This window comes from Lemur catta, chromosome 1, assembly GCF_020740605.2.
Source record: "Lemur catta isolate mLemCat1 chromosome 1, mLemCat1.pri, whole genome shotgun sequence".
NCBI lineage: Eukaryota > Metazoa > Chordata > Mammalia > Primates > Lemuridae > Lemur > Lemur catta.
In genome coordinates this window covers 233,982,989-234,009,234 of record NC_059128.1, presented here as the reverse complement: position 1 = coordinate 234,009,234, position 26,246 = coordinate 233,982,989, and the positions used below count along the sequence as shown (strand labels likewise).

The 26,246-nt window shown below is 41.0% G+C and overlaps 1 protein-coding gene across 1 annotated transcript; it reads right to left on the bottom strand.

Annotated features, from left to right (window-relative positions):
• Positions 1-6,753: 6,753 nt before the first annotated feature.
• Positions 6,754-15,246, bottom strand: DPPA4 (developmental pluripotency associated 4). The gene is made up of 7 exons (XM_045557086.1): positions 15,223-15,246; positions 13,206-13,374; positions 11,976-12,136; positions 11,839-11,889; positions 10,991-11,300; positions 9,859-10,057; positions 6,754-6,847 (listed from the first exon to the last, which is right to left on the bottom strand). Exons 1-7 carry the CDS (start codon positions 15,244-15,246, stop codon positions 6,811-6,813), a joined length of 951 nt encoding a protein of 316 aa, XP_045413042.1. The 3' UTR covers positions 6,754-6,810.
• Between the last annotated feature and the right edge of the window lie 11,000 nt (positions 15,247-26,246).

Here is a 26,246-nt window from a genome sequence, read left to right as displayed (position 1 = left end):
CATGAACCTCTTATAACTCTCTCCAATGGTATGAATCCCCTGATGTTTGGGAGTCCTTCCCCTTTGCCATCGGTTGTGAAGACAAACAGGACTTTTTCAATCTCTAGCTTTGAGGTCTCTGCACAGAAATCCTGGGAGTAGTCATGTGACAGATACCATTTCCTCTTTGATTTCCAAACTAAATTCTTTTTTAACCCTTCATGGTAAAATGTACACAGTGAAATGCACAGATCTTGAGTGTACACTGTGATGAAATTTGAAAAATGTGTAGCCAACTCCTCAGTCAAGGTAGAAAAAATGTTTCATTCCCACTTAAAAGTTCCTTTGTGACCCTCCCAGTCAATTCCCATCACTCCTGCCCTGGGGGAAACCTCTGTTCTGGTTTCTATCACCAAGATCAGTGGTTCTTACTCTCTACTATGTATCAGAATCACCAGCCGGATTTGTCAAAAAAGTTGCTGGACCCCACCCTCAGAGTCTGATTCAGGTCCTGGGGGCTAGTAATTTACATTCTAGCAGTCCTAGGCTAATGCAGCTCCTGCCGGTTTGGGGTACTAAATGAAAACCACAGTCAGTTTCTAATACTACCTATCTTTAAAACGATAAGGAATAGGAAAACAAGCAAAGGGTTGGATGAGAAGTATTTTATTTACTTTAGTTACACATATTGTCCTCTTGTTGCTTATCTTTCTTTGCAGATGTTTTTTAAAATAAGAGAAGATGGAAGAATACAAAAATGAACAAAGGAAGTGGTAATTCATCGACAGATATCACTTTGAAAATCACTTTTTTATTTTCTGAATTATGCTACCCCCAATATCCGGTCCATTACTGATTCCCGTCAAGCTTAGCTACATTTCCACCACCCACCGGAGTCCAGGCTACCAAACATCTCTTGCTAAAAATAAACACGGCTTAACTGGTCTCATGTAATACACACTCCGCCCCCCCCCCCCATCCCTCGCCTCCTTTGTCCACACTGGAGGCAAGTGTGTTTTTAAAATACAAATCTGACCTTTCAGCCCAGCCCCTGGAATCTCTAATGGCTCCCTTGTGTTTTTAAAGGTAAGTCAAAGCAAAGCTTTGCATTGTCTGGGCCTCTATTACTCCCTGGTCCCGTGTGGCATCTATGTCCCCCAGCTCCTGACTTCCAGCACATTGGCCTTTCAGGTGTTCTGTTACCCACCTCAGCATCTTCACAGGCCCTTTGCACCGGCTGGAATGTCCTTTCCTCTCCTTGTTTTTTCTATTTAATTCTCACTCTCCAGTCTGCTGTCAGTTCAGTACTTTTTCTAGGGAACCCTTTCCTTAGGTAATGGACTCAGAAAAGAAAAATAACACCTTTGGAATGATTTACCTCCTTCAAGCCATTCCAATCTAGATATTCCATAGCCAGAACAATAGGTAATAATCCAAGCCAGTCTTCCTAATGCAAGGACTACTCCAATGTCTTCTCTAACTTCCTGTTTCCTCTCAGTATAGAAAGTTCTTGTTCGAGACCAGCCTGAGCAAGAGCGAGACCCCATCTCTACTGAAAATAGAAATGATTTGGACAGCTAAAAATATATATTAAAAAAAATTAGCTGGGCATGGTGGCACATGCCTGTAGTCCCAGCTACTTGGGAGGCTGAGCCAGGAGGATTGCTTGAGCCCAAGAATTTGAGATTGCTGTGAGCTAGGCTGATACCATGGCACTCTAGCTTGGGCAAGAGCGAGACTCTGTCTCAAAAAAAAAAAAAGTTCTTTCTCCTCTCCTTTCTTATCCTTCAAAAAATATTGTAATTTCAGCAGTTTTCTTATTCTTTAGATAATGGCAATTGAAACATCGGGTGATTACACCTTTGGACTTCATATTCTAAAATAGTAGTGCGGCAGAGGGGACAAACATGATTCTGGCTAAGCAGTTGAAAAAGAATTTGTTAAAGACCTTCTAAAATAGTATTTTAGAGAGGATTAAGTATGACATTCATAGAGTGAACGGGAAAGAGAATTCCAGGTGCCATACACAAGAGAGAATTTTTCTAAGATGTAACTCACAGCAGAAAATTATTTTCCCAGAGAATGTTATATAAAATTACATAGTGAGTATGCAGCAATACATTAGTTTAAAAGGAGAAATTGATTTTTTTTTTTTTTTTTTGAAACAGAATCTCACTCTGTTGCCTGAGCGAGCGCCGTGGCATCAGCGTAGCTCACAGCAACCTCAAACTCCTGGACTCAAGCGATCCTCCTGCCTCAGCCTCCCGAGTAGCTGGGACTACAGGCATGCATCACCATGCCCAGCTGATTTTTTATATATATATTTTTTAGTTGTCCAGCTAATTTCTATTTTTTTTTTTTTTTTAATAGAGACAGCATCTCACTTTTGCTCAGGCTGGTCTCAAACTCCTGAGCTCAAACGATCCTCCTGCCTCGGCCTCCCAGAGTGTTAGGATTACAGGCGTGAGCCACTGCGCCCGGCTGGAGAAATTGATTTTTTATATTGATTCCTAAATAAATTGCAAGCTCTATCCTTTTATAATTCACTCCAAACCCTTTCTTTTATCATTGAACAAACATTTCTGGGGTACTAACTGTGTGTTGGGCCCTGCTCTAGAAGATCGTGATACTTAAGTGCAGAAAACTGACAAGAGGTCCCTTTATTCTATTAGGGGAAGACAATAACAAATTACATGTTAGAAGGGATACATGTTCTGAAAACAGAAAGCTGAAGCAGCATAAAGGGGATAAATGGTACAAATGGAGGTGGTTAAACAGCTTGTGATTTTAAAAGGGGGTGAGAGTATGCGTCTTTGACAAGGTGACATTTGAAGACTTAAAAGTAAGGAAATTTACCATATTAACATATGGAGAAAGCATTCCAGCCAGCCCTGAGGCCCTAAGCTGGGAGGATGTTGGCATGGTTAAGGAACAGGAAGTGTAGCTGGAGATGAGCTCAGAGAGATAAGGGGAGGGAAGAGTGGGAGACACATAGGCTAAGGCCTTGAAGGTCGTTACAAGGACTTTGGCTTTTCCTGTGAATGAAATGAGATCTTTGGGAGAATTTTGAGGAATGTCATATCTGACTTATGGTTCAAAAAGGTTTCTTCATATATACAATTGAATATTTTACCCAAGTTTTTACTATGTAATTTTCAAACATAAAAGTCTGTACACCTGTATATTCTGTACTTTATTAATCAATTATTAACATTTTGGAATATTCCCTGTATATTTTATAATATATTTATATATATCCCTTGGTTATAACACCCAGGATTTTTTTTTTTTTTAGGGATGGGGACTCACTGTGTCACTCAGGCTAGACTTGAACTGCTGGACTCAAGTGATCCTCCCGCCTCAGGCTCTCGAGTGGCTGGAACTATAGGCACCTCCCTAGGTGCCCAGCTTTTACAACCAAGAAATTTAACACAGCTATAGTACCATGTAATATTCACTTCACATTCAAATCTCCCCAATTATCCCCAAATACTCTTTTAACTAGTAGAGCTATAATTTATCATTCAAGCCAGGGCACTAAAAAAAAAAAAAAAGATGGTATATAACTTATACATGATAAAATACATCTTAAGTGCATAGCTCTGGGACTCTTTACATATGGATATACCCAAGTAACTGCTACCCAAAGCAAGGTAGGTTCATTTAATAATTAGGCTGAGACAACAGGTATAATTAGGACTGATTGCTTCCTCATGATTAGATGCATATTAAATCTTTTTTTTTTTTGAAACAGTCTCACTCTGTCACCAGGGATAGAGTGCTGTGCCGTGGCGTCAGCTTAGCTCACAGCAATCCTGCTTCAGCCTCCAGAGTAGCTGGGACTACAGGCACACACACCTGACTAGTTTTTTCTATTTTTAGTAGAGACGGAGGTCTCACTCTTGCTCTTGCTCAGGCTATTCTCGAACTCCTGAGCTCAGGGGATCCCACCCCTGCTTCAGATCGCCCATGGTCCCACCACGTGGTGAGCCACTGCACCTGGCTCAAATCTTTTTGACAAGTATATCATCAGCAATATTGTATGCTTCTCATTGTATGCTTCTCATTGTATTGTAACGTAAAACATAGTTTGTACTATTCCTGGTGATGCCAAATTTAAATACTGTTAAGACAGAAATAACCAAATTTCAATTTTTATGTTTATAAGCTCAGTCACGCCAAAATGTAGAAATCTGCTTGGGGCACTTTTAGATAAATTTACTCCAATTCAATGAACTGGGATTTTAAAATTTTCCCATCTTTATCTTCTCCACCTCTGCTCCTGGGCTGACAATCCTCAGACATGTGGTCACATCACTTTTGATTCCTGTCAGGGAGTGCTTAGGCTTTCTTCATGTAAATCCATCCACCTCTGCCAGCAGTGTCTTGGCAGGGCCTCCGCCTTCAGCTCAGTGACTTCAGCACCTACTCTTGGGGTCTCCCTGGGTCTTTGGAGCCAAGGGAAGTTGGGAGGGCCGGATCTAGATTTCTCACACCACCATTCCTATTGCCCCTCACATCTGGTTCACACCCCACGCACTTGTGGGCACAGACCTATCTGAATGGAAGTTACTTTTACTATACATACGGGAAATTGAAGCACAAATATCCTCTCTTAGCACCTACCCCTGCAAACATCAAGATCATACCGTGTTGTGCCAATGTCAGAGAATTCATCTGAGGCACGTGGAGTATATAGCTTCAACCATTTGTCTACTTAATGGGAAGCATGATAGGGAGATGGAATGGGAGAATAGAGTGTGGTGATTAAAATTTTAGAAAGATTTTGGGAGAAGTTTGTGGGGATTAGGGCAAGTTGTGGGGTACGTGTGACTTAAGTTTTATTTTGCCAGGGGTAGGAAGGAGAGGTAAATAAATTCTTAGTGTTGGAGTGCAATTATTCATTCCCCCTTCACACACAGTATTGTTAATTATTTATCAAGAGAAACTATTCCTTAGCCCATACATTTCTAGCTTAGCAACACAAGTTAATGACACTCTTCTATATAATTCAACCCAAATAGATTCTTTCTATTCCAAAATCACTTTGCATTCTGAAAGATACCAGCCTCCTTTATCTCCTCAAAATCTGTCATGGAATCATAAATCTCTGTAGAAATCCGCATATGCCTTCCTTCTTTTTTGGTTTAGCCACAGCAAAACTTAATAGAAAGAGGCAACCCCCAGGGATACAATGAATGTTCCAACAGTATGAAATCACAGACACCTGGCCAGAAGGCCCCGCATCTGAAGTTTCATCAAAACATTGGAAGCCATGGTAGTTACTGTCCTTGATATACTGATGTCACAACACGTCCTTCCTGGCTGATGGAGAAATGAGCTGAGTCATTAATTTATTGTGTATAGAGAGAAATTTTTAAAATTGTGTTAGAAACAGGGAAACTATCTATAAGCAGAATCAGAAAGCAAAGTAAAATTCCTGAATTAAGAAGAGAAGAGACTGGGCACAGTGGCTCTCGCCTGTAATCCTAGCACTCTGGGAGGCTGAGGTGGGAGGATTGCTTGAGGTCAGGAGTTTGAGACCAGCCTGAGCAAGACCCCCATGTCTACCAAAAATAGAAAACATTAGCCAGGCATGGTGGGCCCCTATAGTCTCAGGGATTCGAGAGGCAGAGGCTGAGGCAGGACTCCCTTGTCCAGGAGTTCAAAGTTGCAGTAAGCTATGATGATGACACTGCACTCCAGCCTGGGCAACAGAGCCAAACACTATCTCAAAACAACAACAACAACAACAAAAAAAAAAACAAAAAACAAAAAGGAAGAAAAGGAAATAGAATAGAAACATGACCAATCCAATGAAAATAGGGAAAATGGTAAAAAAAGGAAACAAAATTAAAATAATACACATACAATAAGGTACAAAATGTGTATTATTTATTACAATGAAAAATTCTGACTACCAACAACCAAAGGGGGTTATGGGGAATAACAATGTGAAACTGTAAAAATAGTCTGCTTCCTAAAACTTTCCTTTCTTGCTTTAACATTTATTGAGGATTCTTGCCCAAACGTATTAATCAACATCATGATGGTTACAAATTTTCCAACTCCACCACTCCTTTCAGTATGTTACTTTTGCATTGGAAGGGAAAAAATTCCCTGCTCTTATGAATAAAACAGTATTGTCTTACTTATAAAACAGTATTAAAAATTGCCATTAAAACATAAGACAAGTGAAAAAACAGCAGATCTTTTCCAAAACTCACTGGAGTATAAATCAGAAAGTACACAAAAAATTAAGAACTAATCAAACTCAGTTGGATACATTAAATATATGTAGCTTTCTTATTTTTTGCTTATTTCTATAAGAAAGCAAGCTTTTTGTGTGAAGTGGAAATAATACTAACAAAGTGCCTTGTGTTTTTAGCCTTTATTCAAAGTAGAAGTCCCAGGTTATTAAGAAAACTTTGAAAAATGTTTTGTAAATGAAGGACAGAAGTAACAGTCTGTCTTTGCTCTCAAATACTTACTACTATTTCTTCGCTCACCTCCTTCACAATCCTCCGTTGAATAAATTAAGAGTACTGAAGTCACTTCTATTTTAGAAGGCTAAACATCTTGTAACATGAATTACTTCTCTTCTGGCTAACTGGAATTAAAGGCAGTTTGTGAAGTGTCTCTGTAGCCCAACCCACGGGGCAGCAGGCATCACTAGGGGTCTGAGGATAACATCTCACCCCGCCAGTCCGCATGGCCTGTGAGCAGGTGTGCAGAGGACCAGAGTTCAGCTGTGGGTGGCACCGTGGAATCCACTGTCAAGCTTTTCTGCCATTAATTTACAATCATAGATGTGTCCTTTTTTCTGGTATTCTACTCCCATTGTAGACTTCTTATTAAGACCTTGTTCCTATAAAGCAAATAAAATGTTTTCTTTTTAAAAAGATAGGAATCAAGAAGAAATATCAAGTTCCATCCTTGAAGATAGCCATGACACCCCCTGCTGGAAAGCTAATAAAATTGCCCTTAAAACTAGAATCGTTCCGGGGAAGGCTTTGACCATGTCCTTAAGGAATGAGGATCAGCCAAGTTATCGTGTCTCTAATACATTCCTGACCTGTGCAGGACATGCCCCAGAGTGGATCTTTTCATCATTTGCCCAAAGGCTCAAGTATGTCATTGAAGGGTCATCTAAAGTGACCTCATTTCTATTCAACATGCTTGGCACAGAGAGACTGTCAAAAGCACTATAGCAGGAAGCAGGACAGCCCAAAGAAGGCAAAGACAAACACACATTCGCACTTTTTCCTCTGGGAGATGGTAACTGTGCCAGGGCCCAAGGGGCTGCCTCTCCCTCAATGGGCTTGGGGGAGGGGAAGTCTAGACTGGACAGAGAGCATTCCGGTTTCCTAGACCTCTGGGGTTCTGTAATCCTGAAACCAAAGGTGGGCCAACAGAGACCCTGGGATGAAACCCAAGATGGTTTCTATGCAACTGAAGGGTGGGGAGAGGGACCCCTGGGAGCCAAGCCTGAGCTGCACCATGTCCCCCTTTTCAAAGGGATTCTTCTTCCCATCCTCCCTCTCCGTGGGTGCCTTCCCCAAACTAGGCCCAGCAGTATACTTAGGCTCGCCCTTTGTGATAAAACCAATTTTAAAAATCCTTTAAGCATCCCCCTGTTCTATCTTTCCATTTACACTTTCAGAAAATAGCTCCAATTGCAGACTCCACTTCTCCCCTCCTCTTATTCAACCGATATCAAATTATCTGCATCCTTTACTGCTTTGAATCTCTTATATTATCTAAGAATATTATTCATATCTTCTTTGGCTTTATTTCATACTACTTAAGGCAATAGCGCCATACAAATTCTCCTTACTGACTTCATATTCCAGCTTTTGTTTTTAGCTGTTTCTCTCCTGTCTTTTAACTTGCTCCTAAAATATTGCTGTTCTTTAAAGTTCTGTCCTCGGTACCGGTGAAAATCCCACTCATCCTTATTGATGTTTAAATAACCACCAAATAATTACCTAAATGCCAGATTTCTCTTCTAGCACCTAAAGAAGGTACCAGGCACTTTAAATGTATGAAAACCTAGATTCTCCCACAAGATTTTTCTACTTTTTTTTTTTTTTAAAGAGACAGGGTCTGTATGTCACCCTGGCTGGAGTTCAAGTAGTATGATCACAGCTCACTGTAACCTCGAATCCTGGGCTCAGATAATCCTCCTGTCTCAGCCTCCTGAGTAGTTAGGACTACAGGCTACCAAACTACCAAGCCCAGCTAATTTAAAAATTTTTTGTGGACACAGGGTCTTGCTGTGTTGTCCAGGCTGCTCTCCAACTCCTGGCCTCAAAGTGATATTCCCACCTTGGCCTCCCAAAGTGCTGGGATTCCAGGCATAAGCTCCTCTGCTAGGCCTCTAATTGATTTTATACCCTTTGCCCCTTCTCTGCAGTACACACCTCAATCCATTTAATTGCTTAAAGTCCTTCAATGGCTCATTACCCAGCAATAAAGAGCTGCCTGACTTCAAACTACTTGTCCCTCCTCCCTGCTCCTGGAAAATGTTTCAAAATTTGGCATATGTGCATCTGTCTGTAAACAGCACGTAAGTTTCCTCAACGGGTTCTCTCTAAAAATAAACTCCCCTAATACAGGCATATAAAATTCCTGAGAACTTTTTAATTTTAAAGCTATATTTAACCTTTGTAGACTTTGTAGACTTTTTGGTCCAGTTTGGTGCTCAGATTAGAGATATGGAAACTGAGGCACAGAAAAGTTAAGGGGCATGTGTAAAGTTATATTTCCCATCTTTGTTTAGAAATAGAAATCACAATCCATTAGCTGGTATAGTTTATGCAGAAGAGAACAGCAAATTGATGGGCCCCGGACCCCACCCTAGGTCCATTCCTCATACAATCAAATCATTTTCTTTAGTGTGTTGATTTCAGTTTGGCTTGGAACTTCAGTTATACAGAAAAGCTTTTTGTAGCATTCTGTCCATTCTCTTCATAACTGTGCTTCTAATGTTGGTTGTTGAGTGATTACAGAGATACTCCACTGATCACACACATCATATAACTAAACCTTTCAAAAGAACACCATTGGCTACTGGGTAATCTCTAAACTTCCAACATTCAAAGCTTACTGCAATTTGCTGTCAAACTAATGAAATTTCCATAATATTCAACTTGAGTCAAGAATTCTTACATACGTTGTATACTTCCATTTCATGATTTGTTCAAACTAATTCTACTTGCTAGTATAATTATCTCATTTTTTTTTTTGAATACTTGCTATGGGCCAGACACAATGCTAAGAACTTTGTCTACATTAACTCATTTAATTTTCATGATGGCTTCACACCAGTATCTGCCTATTTTATAAATGACAAAACTGAAGCTTATCCTTCCACCCTGTACTGCCATATTGTGGTCACACTGAACCACTTGCAACTTCTATTTTGTTATAAGTTCTTTCATAGCCTTGGTGCTGTTTTTTATGCTGAAAAATAATCTTATTCCTTCTTTCCATCTAGTCAGTTCTTCCCTTAAGAAACCTCTCCTTTGATATCATATGGTATTCCAGCTGCTTATAAACCAATCATCCCCATTAGACTATTGGCTATTTAAGGGATCTTTTTACTAGTCATTAGTTCTGTATAGTGCATATATCTTGAATATAGTAATTATACAACGTATGTTGCTCCAGAATTCTGTGTCTCTAAGTAGAAACATCAAGCCCTGACACATAAATGCTTTTTCCTGGGGATAAACTTATCAAAGTAATAATTTTCTTGAAACTCATTACTGACAACTTATGTTTGAAATACATGGCTAATGAAGATTAGCGTGTATTTTCCCTTTCTCCAACTATAACTCAAGTGCCCACTTTTAGTTTATAGAAAAGTATAATTACCTGTGAACGCACATGGGACACAACATGTTGTCTTCAAGATGTGGGGGTGGAAAATTGCAGGCAGGAAGCAAGAAGAGCGCACTCACTCTCCCTCCCTGCTTTTCGGGCACCCAAGCTTGTCCGGCATGGAATTGTAGGTGAACCCAACCATCTGTGTCTGCAGGGAGACTTCTCCCATGGACCACACACCACCTGACATCTGGGGAAGGCAAGAAATAGCAGTGTAAACACACCTAGACCATCTGCTCAAGGCTGAGACTTCATCATAGCCTGTCATCTTTGATTCTTCTCTTTCTCAAGCACCAGCTCCAAGATGTGAGCCCTGGAATCCTAACTTAACCTCTACTCTATCCAGTGCCGTTTAGAAAAGTATGCAAGACAGTCCCCGTTAAAACTTAAAAAAAGAAACAAAAAATCTAGTTGGAAGTGATATAGCTGCAAGTGGGCAGATGGTAGAAAGATTAACCCAGAGTAGTCTGAGGACTTCATAAAACAAGTTCAGGGGTCCCAACTCCTAACAGGCATTGTATGTTAAGTAGTTTATGGTCTTCCTTCATGTATTTTCTATAATTGTTAGGACATATGAGATAGATATTATTGACCCATGTTATGATGAGCAAAATAGAGACTATTTTTATATTTTATTTTGAGACAGAGTCTTGCTCTGTCGCCAGAGTGCAGTCGTGCAATCGTAGCTCACTGCAGCCTTGAACTCCTGGGCTCAAGCCATCCTCCCACCTCAGGCTCCTGAGGTGGGACTATAGGTGTGTGCCATCATGTATAAACTAAGCAACTTATTAATGTCACTCATTTAACAGATGCCAGAAGATCTGGAGCTCAAACCCAGGAAAGAAATGAAGCCAAACAGCTTGCTACCCTCTTTTGATGTCATCAATAATTTATAGCAATTATTCCCAAAGTGTGGTCCCTAGACCAACATCCTTAGTATTGCTTGGGAAATTGTTAGAAAAACAAACTCTCATGCCTTGTCCCAGACTTGAATCAGAAACTCTGTGGGTGGGGCACCGAGCCCCTGAGGTGATTTTGATATACTCTAAGATTTTGGATATTAATAATATCAATTAAGCACATTTTCTCAATGCCTCAAACAAGCTCTTAATATTGGGCTTACCACAGTTCTCCTGTGGAGATTCCACTGCCTCTGAGGATGACCCAGCCCTTGAAGCAGTTCTGGCCCAGGAGGCCAACAAAGCCTCCGGGGCAGAAGTCGTCACCACAACCGTGTTAACTCCCTCCAGAAGAGAGGCAGACTCTAGCGCAGGCAACCCCTCCTCAAGGGGGGGACCTACTGCAGGAAGGTCAGTCCCCTCACGACACACCCTTTGCTCTGAACTTTTCTGGGAGGCTTCCTTCTTGTGCACATTTGATTTTCTTTGTGATGATACCCGGATCTTGGCCTCCTTCGCTGTGCAAGGAATATCCTACAAATAGGGTTAAATAAAAAAGTTAACAATAAAGATTACCGTGCTACCAGAAGTGTTGTTTTGGAGGTTGGGGTGGTATTGACCAACATAGTTAGATAAGAGGAACAGGTTCAAAAGATCTATTGTACAACATGGTGACCATCGTTAACAACAATGTGCTATATTCTTGAAAATTCCTGAGTGGATTTTAAGTGTTCTCACCACAAAAAAAAAAGGTAATACATGTTAATTAGCTCAATTTAGCCGTTCCACAATCTATACATATTTCAAAACTATATGCTGTACATGATAAATATACACGCAATTTTTGACAATTAAAAAATTTTTTTTTTAAAATGCAGCCTCATTTTTATTACTCTTTGCGTGGAGTTGGTGAAAAGTGGGGAGAAGGGTTATTGTTCTTTCTTAGAGCTGGAGTGGTGGGGAAGAGAGGCTAAGACAGTTCCTTTACTCACTTTTTGATGCTAGAATGGGTAACTAGGATAAACATTGAAACTTTCACTCTGCCAATTTTCCTAAAATAAAAGTGACTCACCTTTTGATTTGGATATGCATGTTCACACAATCGCCTATATGCGTCCAATTTCTAAAATAAGAGAAAAGTAAGTTAATAAGGAAACTAAGGTTCCTATGCTTCATCCCAGCGGCATGGTCCCCAGCCCAGGCCCTCACCTGGCCTTTGCTGCTTAGCTTTAATTGTTGGCACCAGGCCCGTACAATGTCCCGGTGCAGCAGATTAACTGGTGGCAGCTGAGAAGGTAAGGGAGGAATTGGTATCTTCTTTCGGGGTTTGGAATCGTCATTGTGTTCTGCTGCCTTCTTTCGGCCGGACTCTGACAGAGAAAGGAATGAAATTAGTAATAATTAACTTTGTGTAGCTTTTTAGAATTTCAGAAGTATTATCACTTCTAGTTCTTATAGTCCAACCCCCCCCCCCACTCTTGCTCAGACTTGTCTCAGAACTCTAGAGATCAAGCGATCCTCCTACCTTGGCTTCCCAAAGTGCTAGGATTGATTACAGGTGTGAGCCACCATGCCCAGCCTTAACACCACCATTTCACAGTTAATAAAACCATCCTCTGCTCACGGACACTTGCCCCTTCTGAGTCCCTCAACCCACAGGACCCAGATGGTTGCACTAGGGATTGCACTCCCATCCCAGGGGGATGACTGAGGTCTTAGACTTGAAATCATAAATACTCAGTGGTGACTTCTCACCACAGAACAAAATGCACACCTGCCAATGCTACACAGACAACTACTAATACCCATAATTCTGCCAGCCCACCCCAGTCAGGGCAGCATTCTAGTCTCATTGCAGGTGTGTCTCCTTACCTCCACTGTGTTTCTGTTCTTCCTGCTGCCTACACCTCTCACACACATTATCTCCATTCAGTGAAGCCTTCCAGAACACACCTCCAGGAAGGACACAGACTGTATGTAATGCCACTAGTTGCCATTAGGGTTTACTGAGAACACATTACTTGTCAGGCATAGTGTAGGTGTTTTACCTAATTATTCCATGTAAATTACACCCTTCCCCCACCCCACGTCCACCCCATCAAGGTAGGTATAGTCCTCACTCATTTTTAGAACAAGAAGTGAGGTTTCAAGGATGGGTCTTCCAACTTACAGCTATCTGTCTCCACATCATTGCACATTAAGAGCCTAACTCCAAGCAGCGAGGGAAGGCAAAATGATCATCAGAACCAAATGTGTTGTGGGAGTTTGGAGATAGAAAGGGAACAGTCAGAGCAAAGCCGACCAAAGGAAATCTTCCAGGAGGGGTAATTTAAGCTGGGCTTCGATGAAGTGTAGGATTTGCAGAACATAGGATGGAAATTTCTCAGGCTTCCTAGGCCCCAGGAAGCGGGATTTGAGAATGTGTAGTAGACCTCTTACCTTCCTTATGCTTGGCAGACATTTTTCGTTTGGTCCCCTTCTTCGTTGAGGTTCCCGGTAACACTGTGCTTTGTTGATTGGCAGCCTGCTGATCCTCTCTAGTTTCTGCTGGCTCTTGTTCAGAGTTAGAATGTCCACATTCCTCCCTGGACTTCTCTGTGGAGTTCCACTGGGGATAGAAGAGCCGGTCAGTCATTCCTCTGGTGTCAGGACCCCCACATACACTACCTGCCTTAAGAAAACTCACTTCTCAGGCACCAAGACCGTGGCTGCATGCCTCCAGCAGTGTGAACTCCCCTCTGGGCATCATCTTAATACCCAATTTCACTTATAAGAGATGGAAGCAGTGACGACGAATGGGAGAACACCAATTTGAAAATACAAAAAAAAAAAGAAATATAAACAAAATAAGTAGAAGAAAATAGGCTCTGCCTTGGAGGAAGACACCCTTAAGCTATCTGCCACACCCATCATCTCTCACCTGGAAAATCGTTTTTCCCATTCCTTTATTCTTGACCCTTACCAAATATATTATTTTCCCACCCTGTTGCGGTAGGGATGCTATCAAACCTTTACATCCCTTCAGTGGTTTATTGCTCTTAGCATTAAATGAAAAAATTTCCTGTAACATACCGGGCTTTTCTTGCCTATTTTAGCCATACCCGACACTGCTCTCCTGCCCAAGGTCATCATATAATTCCTTTCCTTTCCAAAGCTGTTACTTTGGCCGGAAGTGACATTCTTCAGCCCAGGCCTCCACCCACTTCTACTTACATTTAAAAATTTTACTCTTCCTTTAAAGAGTCTCATTTCAAAAGTTATTTCACCTGGGAATCCTTTCTAGTCCTTCCAGACCAAGTCAATCCTACTGAGTACTGCCTCGTTTCTACCACTTGTTAATTACAGTTTTACATTTGCCTGTGTGATTTAAACAATGCCCGATAATCCATTTGACTGTAAGCTCCAAAAGCGTAGAATTTCTTTCCCCTTCATCATAGGCACTCAATAAATACTGGTTAATTGAATTAAAAGAAATGAAGGAGTGGTGGGGATAATGTTGTTCAATACAGAAAAACTAACACGTATGGAGCCACTATCTTATACCAGGTATTGGCTTTGGCGTGCTCCTTATTTCCATTCATTTAATCCTCATAGCAATCTGGCGACAATTTATTTTTCTACACGCAGAAGCTGAGGCTTGGAGGTTACATAATTAAGGACATTAAGAGCATGTTAGATATAAATTAAATCCTAGGTCAATTTTCTCCCAAATAAATGTAAATCCTTTTCTATACCCCGAAGGTGGGATTACTGGATACATTAACATATGTATGGCATTTCTACATCTCTATAGCTGTTTTACATTTGTATCGAGTTTTACATTTGCATAACCTTTACACAAAGTACTCACTCTTGGACCTCACAACTCTTAAAATTGAAATAAAAATGAGCCCGTTCTAGCAAAGACCCCGATAGCACTCAGGTGTGCTAGTTCATTGTCTCTGGAACAAGTCTCAAAGCCTCTCCTCCTTCAGTTTCTGTCTACATTGTTGTCAATAAGTCTTGGCCCTAAGAACCCAGGGAAAAAAAGACGAGTTCAGATCCGGCATCGTTGGTTTAGGATCTGTGCCCTGACTAAAGGGCATGAAGGGGTTTCATTCTTTTCCAACTTCAGCTCAATCACCTCTTCCTAAAATCGTTCCCCTACTTCCCCTTTTCCCTGGTTACGGTTTCCCTCCAGCCCCGATGAATTTCTTCTTTCCGCCAGGATAAAGCTTCTCTTCAACATCAAAATAGGAAACCCCATTTTTCATTTGTCTCCTCACTACAATATACCTGCCTGCAATCGTTTCTAGTGTCTATGGCTGTACTTTAAGAAAAAAAAAAAAAAAAAAACGAGGAGAAAGTTCTAAGGCACGCATTTTTCTCCCCAAAAGAAAGAGTGTGTGCTCAGGGGAGAGAGAAACATGAGAAGACTCACAAAGATAGAAAACAAACCCACTAAAATTGTACTTACCTCTTTGCCTCTTGGATTTTCCATACCCAGAGAGAAGTGGAGGTTGAATTAAAAGAAAAAAAAATGTTCCAAAGTGGCCCCTGGCCCAAGACAGCTTACTCTGAAAAGTCCCCTCCCACTTCCTGCCTCCCTGAGGCACTCTTTTTATCCTCCCCTTCTCTCCTCCCCCACTTCTGTTCCCTCCCCCACAATTTGTGATTACTAAAACTGTGTACTTTTTTATTCATGAAGTGACTATTGTGTGGTTGAATTATTAATAACATTCCTGGCCCCTTTCTGTGCACGTTTAACATAATTAGCCAAGGAATAGTTCAGGAAACATTGGGAACTTGAAAACTCCTTCTGGATAATTCTACAGGAAAAAAAAAAAAGTTACCAGAAACTCCTGAACTGTATGTGTGAGGGGATTTAACGATGGAACCTGTGGAAACAATAGAATTCAGCAACCAGACTGGCGACTTGAAGAAAGCTAAACCATTTCCTTGTACCAAATACATTTCATTTCTTAAGAAAGCTACTCTACTAATTAAAACTCTAGCTTTTAAAAAATATTTATTCATTTATTTATTTATTTTTGAGACAGTCTTGCTCTTTCGCCCTGGGTAGAGTGCAGTGGCTTCATCGTAGCTCACTGCAGCCTCAAACTCCTGGGCTCAAGCGATCCTCCTGCCTCCGCTTCCCGAGTAGCTGGGACTACAGGTGTGTGCCACAATGCCCAGCTGATTTTTCTGTTTTTAGTAGAGATGGGGTCTCCTCTTGGTCAGAGCTGGTCTCAAACTCCTAACCTCAAGCAATCCTCTGCCTTAGCCTCCCAGAGTGCTAGGATTATAGGTGTGAGCCGCCACGCCCAGCCAAAACTCTAGCTTTCTCTCTGTATTAATAACTAGCACCTTCCCATCTGCGAACAACTAATAATAGTACTTTTTAAAGTCTATTGAGTATTTGTTAGATACCAAATTCTAAATTAGAATTCACAGTCAATATTGTTCCCCATTTTATAGATTACAAAAGTTTGCAATTGATAACTTTCCCAATAGCACAATAAGTGGGCCCCTAACCTATAGATTCCCAAACAAGTTCAAGATTCTCTCCTTAGGCCAGACACAGTGGCTCATGCCTATAATCCTAGCACTCTGGAAGGCCGAAGCGGGAGGATCGCTCAAGGTCAGGAGTTCAAGACCAGCCTGAGCAAGAGTGAGACCCTGTCTCTACTAAAAAATAGAAAGAAATTAGCTGGACAACTAAAAATATATAGAAAAAAAATAGCCAGGCATGGTGGCGCATGCTTGTGGTCCCAGCTACTTGGGAGGCTGAGGCAGGAGGATCGCTTGAGCCCAGGAGTTTGAGGTTGCTGTGAGCTAGGCTGATGCCACAGCACTCTAGCCCGGGCAATAGAGCAAGACTCTGTCTCAAAAAAAAAAAAAAAAAAAAAAAAATTCTCTCCTTAAAAATGGTTTGAAAAATCCCTCCTCAGATCACCCCTCCTTGTCAAAGTTGTCAGGGATCAGAGATGTGAAGTAAAGGAATTTCCTACGTTAAGAAGCAGTGATTGTGGGACTAAAACCTTCCTTTGTCAGGTTACAAAGTCTTTTTTGTTCTTTTCTTTTTTTTTTCTACATTGCATTGTTTGTCCAGAAATGATAAATAAGAGATGATCCTTACACAGAATGATGGTGATAATCTGTTCGCAGTCTAGAAATACAGGGAAAGAGGACGTAAGTAAATAGGACCCAGGGGTAGAGAAGGAAGTACAGGTTGTGGACTGGGCTAGCCCCAATGCAGCAAAGAAACCAGCTAAATTGAGATCATCTGGGAGATCGTGTTAGGGCTTTGATTTATCAGTTCCTTATCCTGGCCCTTAGAAAACAACCAATGAAGAGTTACTGGTTAAGGTTTATATATAAAGTATATGATTGAAGCCAGGTGCAGTGGCTCTCACCTGTAATCTTAGCACTCTGGGAGGCCCAGGTAGGAAGATTGCTTGAGCTCTGTAGTTCAAGACCAGCTTGAGCAAAAGTGAGACACCCCTTTTCTACTAAAAATAGAAAAATTACTGGGCGTCATGGCACACACCTGTAGTCCCAGCTACTCAGGAGGCTGGGGTAGGAGGATCGCTTGAGCCCAGTAGTTTGAGGTTGCAGCGAGCTATGATGATGCCACTGCACTCTACTTGGGGAGACAGAGCCAGACTCTGTCTAAAAAAAAAATGTACATAATTGAATCCTCTTTCTTTTCTCAGTGTAATTGGAAGTAATATTGCTGATTTCTGAATTAACTACAAACTGAGGCATTGAGACATCTAGTTCTGGGCAAGGGACACACTAATTTGTATATAAATAAATGAAGTGTACGTTGGAATTATGGTTTATGAATTCTTAGGTCCACTACTATTTTGGGGAACACAACCCTAAAAGAATTGTACCAACTATTAAAACAAACAGGTTAGTTGACACACTATACATAAAATGGAATAGTACAATTTAATGTAAAATATTTGGGCATAATTAGCAATAATATTACTGAGTTCTTGAACTATGCAAAAAACCAAATATCTTTTTGCCAGGCTTGTTGGAATTGTAATTTATAAGCAATTTTGGACAAAGTACAATGTATTTGTGCTTTGGTTTCTCAAATGTAAAGTAGGAATAACTAAGTTTTTTGTATTTTTTGAGACATAACTAATGCAATTTTATGTGTAAAATTTCTTTTTTTTTTTTGAGGCAGAGTCCTGCTCTGTCACCCTGACTAGAGTGCCGTGGCGTCAGCAACCTCAAACTCCTGGGCTCAAGCGATCCTACTGCCTCAGCCTCCCGAGTAGCTGGGACTACAGGCATGTGCCACCATGCCCGGCTAATTTTTTCTACATAGTTTTTAGTTGTCCAGCTAATTTCTTTCTATTTTTTAGTAGAGACGGTGGATGGGTGGGGTCTCACTCTTGCTTAGGCTGGTCTGGAACTCCTGACCTTGAGCCATCCTCCCACCTTGGCCTCCCAGAGTGCTAGGATTATAGGCGTGAGCCACCGCGCCTGGCCTAAAATTTCTTATAAATACATAGTAACCAAAAGAAAGTCCATTCAGCCAAGTGTGGTAAACACACACCTGTAATCCCAGCTATTCTGGAGGCTGGGACTGGAGGATTGCTTGAGCCCAGGAGTTTGATATCAGCTTAGACAACATAGGCGACCTCATCTCTAAAATAAATAAAAAGAAAGAAAGACTGTTTGCTGTTTTTTTATGGTTTTTATTTTATTTTATTTTATTTTTTTGAGACAGTCTCACTCTGTAGCCCTTGCTAGAGTGCAATGGCTCATCACAGCTCATTGCAGCCTCAAATTCCTAGGCTCAAGAGATTCCTCTGCTCAGTCCCTGGAGTAGCTGGGACTACAGCACATGCCAGCATGCCTGGCTAATTTTTCCATTTTTTGTAGAATTTTGCTCAGGGTGGTCTCAATTCCTGCCCTCAAGCAATCCTCCTACCTAGGCTTCCCAAAATGTTGGGATTACAGGCATGAGCCACCACGGCCAGCCTGCTTTTTTATGTCATCATTCCAATGCCTGAAGTTTTATCTATCCTGAGTTAAAAAAGTATTCATAATTGAATCTCCCATTCATATATGGAATAAAAATATACTGAACACTATTATGTGTTCAGCATAGTGGTGGACAAAAGTGGTGGACAGGGACAGCACCTTCATGGGTTTATAGTCTGGTAGGGAGGACAGACAGCAAATATTAATAATAGTGAGGGCAAATAGCATAAGCAAATTTTCTTTCATGTGCTTTTCAAGTATGCTTATGTGCATGTATAATCAAAACAAATGCCAAGTCTTCAATTATGACTCGTGAAAAGCAGGAAAACTCCCTATGTATGACAGCCTGCAATAGGGGTTTTGAAGTTAGAAAAACACCAGATCTGAAGGAGGAGGTGAACTAAACTAAGTGAATAGGGAAGGGAAGGATGGGCCCTGGGGCAAAGGCGCAGTGCTCCCAGAAGGTCAGGGACTGCCACAAGACTCAGTGGCTGGAGCTCAGAGAGGAAGGGGGCATGTGTGAGCTGAGCTGGGACAGGTAGCCCTTTGAATATTTAGATTCAGGGCTATGGGAAGCTATTGGAAAATTCTCCGTGGGGTTAAGGGCGGCTGACTCTGAGGAGCATTTTCCAAAGATCTCTCAACTGCAATGAGAAAGAAGTGGAGGTGGGTCAGGAAGGTGAGCCAGGAGGCTACTGCAGCAGCTGTAGGCCTGAGGTCCTGGCCGTTGGTGAGGGAGTACAGACTGTGGCTCAGAGCACAGACTCCAAAGCCAGACTGGATTGATTGATTTTTTTTAATGCAATTTTTTAGCAGCCAGCCAGACTGGATTTAAACCCCAATTTCTTCACTAGCTTTGGGACCTCGGCAAATTATATAACACCTTTAGGCCTCTCCCTTTCCTCTTACCTGTAAGATGGGGGTGTTAAAAATAATAGATCTTACTCAGAGGATCGTGGGCATGTCCCAAGAAAACAGTGTCCTGCATAGCACATGTTGGATCAGTGTTAGATGTTTCTATTAGAACACTGAAGAGGAATACAGATTTGAGAGATGTGGGGTATTCCTGCCAGGTTTTCTTTTTTTCTTTGTTTTCTGTTTGTTTGTTTTTGTTTTTTTGGTTTTTTTTTAATTTCAGCTCTTCATGGGGGTACAAAAGCTCAGGTTATATACATTGTCCATGTCCTGCCCATCCCCCTGAGTCAGAGCCTCAAGCGTGTTCATTCTCCAGACAGTGCGCCTGGCACTCACCATGTAGTCATACCTCCATCCCCTCCCCCCACCCCCCACCTCCCCAAGTCAGCACCTTCAAGCATGACCATTCTCCAGACAGTGCGCAACGCATTCATCATGTAGGCATACACCCATCCCCTCCCCCCCACCCCCGTCTCAGTTTGATATCCAATTGGTATCTTTTCCCGATGTGCATTTAGGTGATGATCAGGGAAACCAATTTTCTGGTGAGTACATGTGATGCTTGTTTTTCCATTCTTTGGATACTTCACTTAATATAATGGGTTCCAACTCTCTCCAGGAGAACCAAAGAGATGTCGTATCACCGTTATTTCTTATAGCTGAGTAATACTCCATGGTATACATATACCACAATTTACTATTCATTCGTGGATTGATGGGCGTTTGGGTTGTTTCCACATCTTTGCAATTGTGAATTGTGCTGCTATAAACATTCGGGTACAGGTGTCTTTGTTATAGAATGACTTTTGTTCTTCTGGGTAGATGCCCAATAATGGGATTGCTGGATCGAATGGTAGGTCTACTTGAATCTGTTTAAGTTATCTCCATAATGCTTTCCACAGGGGTTGCACTAGTTTGCAGTCCCACCAGCAGTGTATGAGTGTTCCTGTCTCTCCGCATCCACGCCAACATGTGTTGTTTTGGGATTTTTTGATAAAGGCCATTTTCACCGGAGTTAAGTGGTATCTCATTGTGGTTTTGATTTGCATTTCCCTGATGACTAGGGATGTTGAGCATTTTTTCATATGTTTGTTAGCCATTCTTATATCTTCTTTTGAGAAATTTCTATTCATGTCGTTTGCCCACTTTTTGATAGGGTTGTATTCCGTTGGCTGGGCTAGAGTGCAGTGGTGTTGTCATAGCTCACTGCACCCTGAAACTCCTGGGCTCAAGTGATTCTCCTGCCTCAGCTGCCCAAATAGATGGGAGTACAGGTATGGGCCACGACACCTGGCTAGCTTTTCTATTTTTAGTAGAGATGGGAGGGGGTATCATTCTTGCTCAGGCTGGTCCAGAACTCCTGAGCTCAAGCATTCCTCCAGCCTGGGCCTCCCAGAGTGCTAGGATCACAGGTGTGAGCCACTGCGCCCTGCCCCCATGATACCATATTTTATAGTTAAAAAAAAAACTTGATAAAATTGAGAGACTGGAGTAATTTCCTGTCAAGGGAAGAAAAATGGACAAACACTTATGGGAGAAGACCTGAGACTTCACTGAAATCCCATTAACAGAACACCACCTGCTTTGGCAATGTTTGGCACCTACCTTTTCTTTTAACAGTGCTGTGATGGAAAGGGCAGAAAAGCAACTGTTCCCTTGAGTTTCAAAGAATGAGAAGCCAGGGACCGCACACACGGCCTGTTTTTATATTTTCTAAAAAAAAGTTTTAATTGAATCAAATGAGCTGAATGAATGAAGCCTTTAGTTTACCTGAGACAATGAATCTTCCAAAGCCATTACTCTGCATTCACAGAAGATAAAGCAGGATTGCATAACCGGTAACCACCGTTTCAAGTCTGATAGAAAGGACTGATGGACGTGGTAGGTGGTATGGCTCTGGGGGCAGGTGGGAGCCCTTGTCTGGATCTCTCAGTGCTGCACATTCCTTGAAGCGCTGGGTCAAAAGCTGGGCTCATTTGAAATTTATATATAGTTTAATTCATATCCAAAATGATTCTCTCAGTTTGCAACAGTGCACAGGAGCACCTCTTTCACCACATCCAAGAGACTTGTATCTTAAAAAATGTACTAGAACTTGACACCCCTAGTTTATAACAATTCTACTCTTTACTGTGTCCTATAGTGGGAAATAATTACTCTTTAGGGGTTAGCTTACTTTAGGAAACACGTGAGTCATTTACAATTAAATACTAGGTGGGGGAGGGCAAGGGCAATATACTATATTATGGGGGTACTAAACATTTGTACCCCCATAATATGCTGAAATAAAAATTAAATCACTAGGCCATCAGGTTAGTTAATAACTTTGCTTAAAAAAGGAAAAAATTTGGAGGTAGATGGTAGAGCTGGTATCACCAAAAAAGAAAAAAAAAAACCCAAAACTATTTCTTTGTTTATTAACTCTTTCCCTCCCTCCTTCCTTCCCTTTCTTCTTCCCTCCTTCCCTTCGTTCCTTCCTTCCATCCTATTTCAGGCACTAATGATAAAAAGGTTGTTCTAGGTTTTAATTATTTCACAATAGGAAGAGTTCTAAAAATGTGAGCAAACAGTGTCATTCAAGTAAATACCTATTCTCTTCAGGCATCAACTTAAAAATACTGGAAAAGGGGGCAGATTTAGCTTCTGGTCCTTTACTTGCACTGGCCTATTGCAAATTCCCCTCAGATTCCTGGCAATTTTGCATTCATAATTTTCTATCCCTTTTTAAAAAGCGGGAACTCCAAAATTGTATAAGCTCCAGGCCCCACAGATCTGCCTTAATGATAACGGACAAACACTGAATTGATGGTTTAAAACAATAACACATCTGGAAAATCTCCCCTAATATGCTCTCCTTTTTGCTTTCCCCTACTAGCCCTACCCCCAAAACCCCCAACTAATTGTGCTCCAGGAGAATCATTTCTTGGTTCTTAGGTTCTCTGTCTGCATGCACTAAGTGCCAAAGCAATTGTGTAGCCTAGGGCCATCATTAGCACAAAGGAACTTTTGTGTACATTTGGAAAAGAACAATTTGGGTCTGACAAGTGGCAAAAAGGACTTAAGTAGACCAGTTAGAAAAAAGTTGCCATCTTCCCCCCAGGCTGACTCGGCTCTGAGTGAGGCCAGGGGGCTTGGTTAGTGGCTCACGAGCTTTATTTCAGCCCAATACTTGTCCTTTGTCTGGAGCTCCCTTGTGCAGACCACAACCTTCGCAACCGCCGTGGCAGCTCTGTGTCCTCAGTTTATTTCAAGTATGTTATTCAGAACAGATTAAAATATCTTTTAAAATTTTTAATTGATGCATAATATTATAATTATACATATTTATAGGGTACAGTGTGATGAAATCAGGGTAATTAGCTTATCACCTTGTATTTATTTATGTACTTATATATTTATGTATTTAGAGACAGGGTCTCACTGTGTCACCCCCACTGAAGTTCAGTGGCACCATCATAGCTCGTCCCTACAGTCTTGAACTCCTGGGCTTAAGCGATCCTCCCACCTCTGCCTCTTGCATAGCTGGGACTACAGGCCCTAGCCACCTTGCCCAGCTCCAGCATTTATCACTTGTGTTGAGAACATTTAAAATCCTCTCTTCTAGCTGTATAAAATACATGATAAGTTGTTGTTAAGTATAGTCACCCTACAGTGCTATAGAACACTAGAATTTATTCCTCCTATCTGGCTGTAAATTTTTTTTTTCAGGATCTGCTCTTTTTTAAAATCTTATTGTTAATTGACAAATTTTACATATACACGCAGTGCATAGTGATGTTTTGATACATAAAATGTATAGTGATTGGATCAGGGTAATTAGCATATCCATCATCTCAAATGTTTATTATTTCTTTGTGTTGGCAACATTCAATACATTCAATATTCTCCTTCTAGCTATTTGTTTTTTTTTTGTTTGTTTTTGTTTTTGTTTTTTGAGACAGAGTCTCACTTTGTTGCCCAGGCTACAGTGAGTGCCGTGGCATCAGCCTAGCTCACAGCAACCTCGAACTCCTGGGCTTAAGCGATCCTACTGCCTCAGCCTCCCGAGTAGCTGGGACTACAGGCATGCGCCACCATCCCGGCTAATTTTTTCTATATATATTTTTAGTTGTTCAGATAATTTATTTCTATTTTTATTAGAGACGGGGTCTCGCTCAGGCTGGTCTTGAACTCCTGACCTTGAGCGATCCACCCGCCTCGGCCTCCCAGAGGGCTAGGATTACAGGCATGAGCCACTGCGCCCAGCCCTCCTTCTAGCTATTTGAAACTATATAATATATTATTGTTAACTATAGTTATCCTACAGTGATATAGAACACAAAAATTATTCCTCCCATCTAGCTGTAATTTTATATCCCTTAACCAACCTTTCTGAATTCCTCCTTATCTCCTCTCCTTCTCAGCCTCTAGTAACCACTGTTCAATTCTCTACTGTGAGATCAACTTCTTTAATTTCAATGTATGAATGAGAATATGCAGTATTTATCCTTCTGTGCCTGGCTTATTTCACTTAACCTAATGTCCTCCAGGCTCATCCATGTTGCCTCGAATGACAGGATTTCAATCTTTATTATGGCTGAAAAGTATTCCATTATGTACCACATTTTCTTTATTCATATTTCTGTTGATGGACACTTAGGTTGATTCCATATCTAGGCTATTGTGAATGGTGCTGCAGTAAACATGGGAGTGCAGATATCTCTTCAACATACTTATTTCCATCCCTTTGCATATATACCCAGCAATGGGACAGCAGGGTCATATGGTAGTTCTATTAGGAGTTTTTTGAGAAATCTCCATGCTGTTTTCCATACACCAATAGGTTATAAGAGTTCGCCTTTCTTTGCATCCTCAGTAACATTTGTTATTTTTCATCTTTTCAAATAGCCATTCTAACTGGAATGAGCTAATATCTCATTATTTTGATTTATGTTTTTCTGATGATTAGTGATGTTGAGCATTTGTTTCACATTCTTTTTGGGTATTTTTATGTTTTCTTTTGAGAAATTTCTATTCAGATCATTTGCTCATTTTTTAATTGGATTTTTTGGTTTTTTGCTCTTGAGTTTTTTCAGTCAGTCCTTGTATACTCTGAATATTAGTCCCTTGTTACATGGTTTGCAAATATTTTCTACCATTCCACAGGTTGTCTCTTTACTCTGTTGTTTCCTGTGCATATTGAAAGAAATAAAACTATTTTACCCCAAAATGCATTTCTTTGACATATTTTGAGATGATTGTTTAGGGAGCCAGCAAATAGCAGTAACCTTGCCAAGCTGTCATTTCTGGGGGAGATTGGCATCTGTAGAGAATCTGCAGGGATGCTGCCTGGTTTTCTCTGAGGCCTCCCTTATTCGGCTCTAGGAAAGATTAACCGGGAGTTTGACACCTTTAAAGATCTGAAAGAAAGACTTACCATCTATTATCTCTGGGGACTGTTACCTGTGAGGTTTCATTTATATAACAAGACTGCCTTTCCAAGCCAGGCCTTCTCTTCTCCCCTTCCCATAACTGATATTGGCATTGTGACCTGTTTTGCCGAGATCCAAGCCACCATTTTTTCTGTAACTGCAAGATGGCCTATGAGCTCTATACCCCATTGAGAGGTTGAGGTAATCACTCTGTGATTCTCCCTCATGTGCACATTAAAAAAATTGTATGCCTTTAATCTTCCTTTTTGTGAGTTGAGTTTTCAGTGAACTTTCAGAGGGAAAAGGAGAAGTTTTCCCTTGGCCCTCCATTGTGCAGAAACTTTTATTTTGGTATAATTACATTAGCCTATTTTTTGCTATTGTTGCCTGTGCTGAAATATTTCCCGTATATTTTCTTCTAATAGTTTTATAGTTTTGGGTCTTACATGTAAGTCTTTAATCCATTTAGAGTTGATTTTTTATTTTTTTTTTTTTTTTTTTTTTTTTTTTTTTTTTTTTTTTTGAGACAGAGTCTCACTTTGTTGCCCGGGCTAGAGTGAGTACCGTGGCATCAGCCTGGCTCACAGCAACCTCAGACTCCTGGGCTTAAGCGATCCTACTGCCTCAGCCTCCCGAGTAGCTGGGACTACAGGCATGCGCCACTATGCCCGGCTAATTTTTTTGTATATATATTTTTAGTTGGCCAGATAATTTCTTTCTATTTTTAGTAGAGACGGGGTCTCACTCTTGCTCAGGCTGGTCTCGAACTCCTGACCTCGAGCGATCCACCCGCCTCGGCCTCCCAGAGCTAGGATTACAGGCGTGAGCCACCGCGCCCGGCCTAGAGTTGATTTTTTATATGGTGAATGACGGGGGTCTAGTTTCATTTTTCTGCATATGGATATCCAATTTTCCCATCATAATTTATTGAAGAGGCTGTCCTTTCCCCAGTGTATGTTCTTGATGCCTTTGTAAAAATGAGTTGGCTTAAATATGTGAATTTATTTCTGGGGTTCTCAAGTTTGTTCCATTGGTCTGGGTGTCTGTTTTTAAGCCAATACCATGCTGTTTTGGTTACTATAACTTTGTAGTATATTTTGAAGTCAGGTAATATGATGCCTCCAGCTTTGTTCTTTTTACTTAGGATTGTTTTGAATATTTGGGGTCT

What these genes read in the sequence shown, in the direction of transcription:
- DPPA4 (XM_045557086.1), bottom strand. Translation starts at nt 15,246, where the DNA reads ATGGAAAATCCAAGAGGCAAAGAG. An exon ending in AGCTAAGCAGCAAAGGCCAG is followed by an intron (nt 11,890 to 11,975) that starts GTGAGGGCCTGG and finishes CTCTTATTTTAG; the next exon opens with AAATTGGACGCATATAGGCG. An exon ending in ATCTCCACAGGAGAACTGTG is followed by an intron (nt 10,058 to 10,990) that starts GTAAGCCCAATA and finishes TGCCTTCCCCAG; the next exon opens with ATGTCAGGTGGTGTGTGGTC.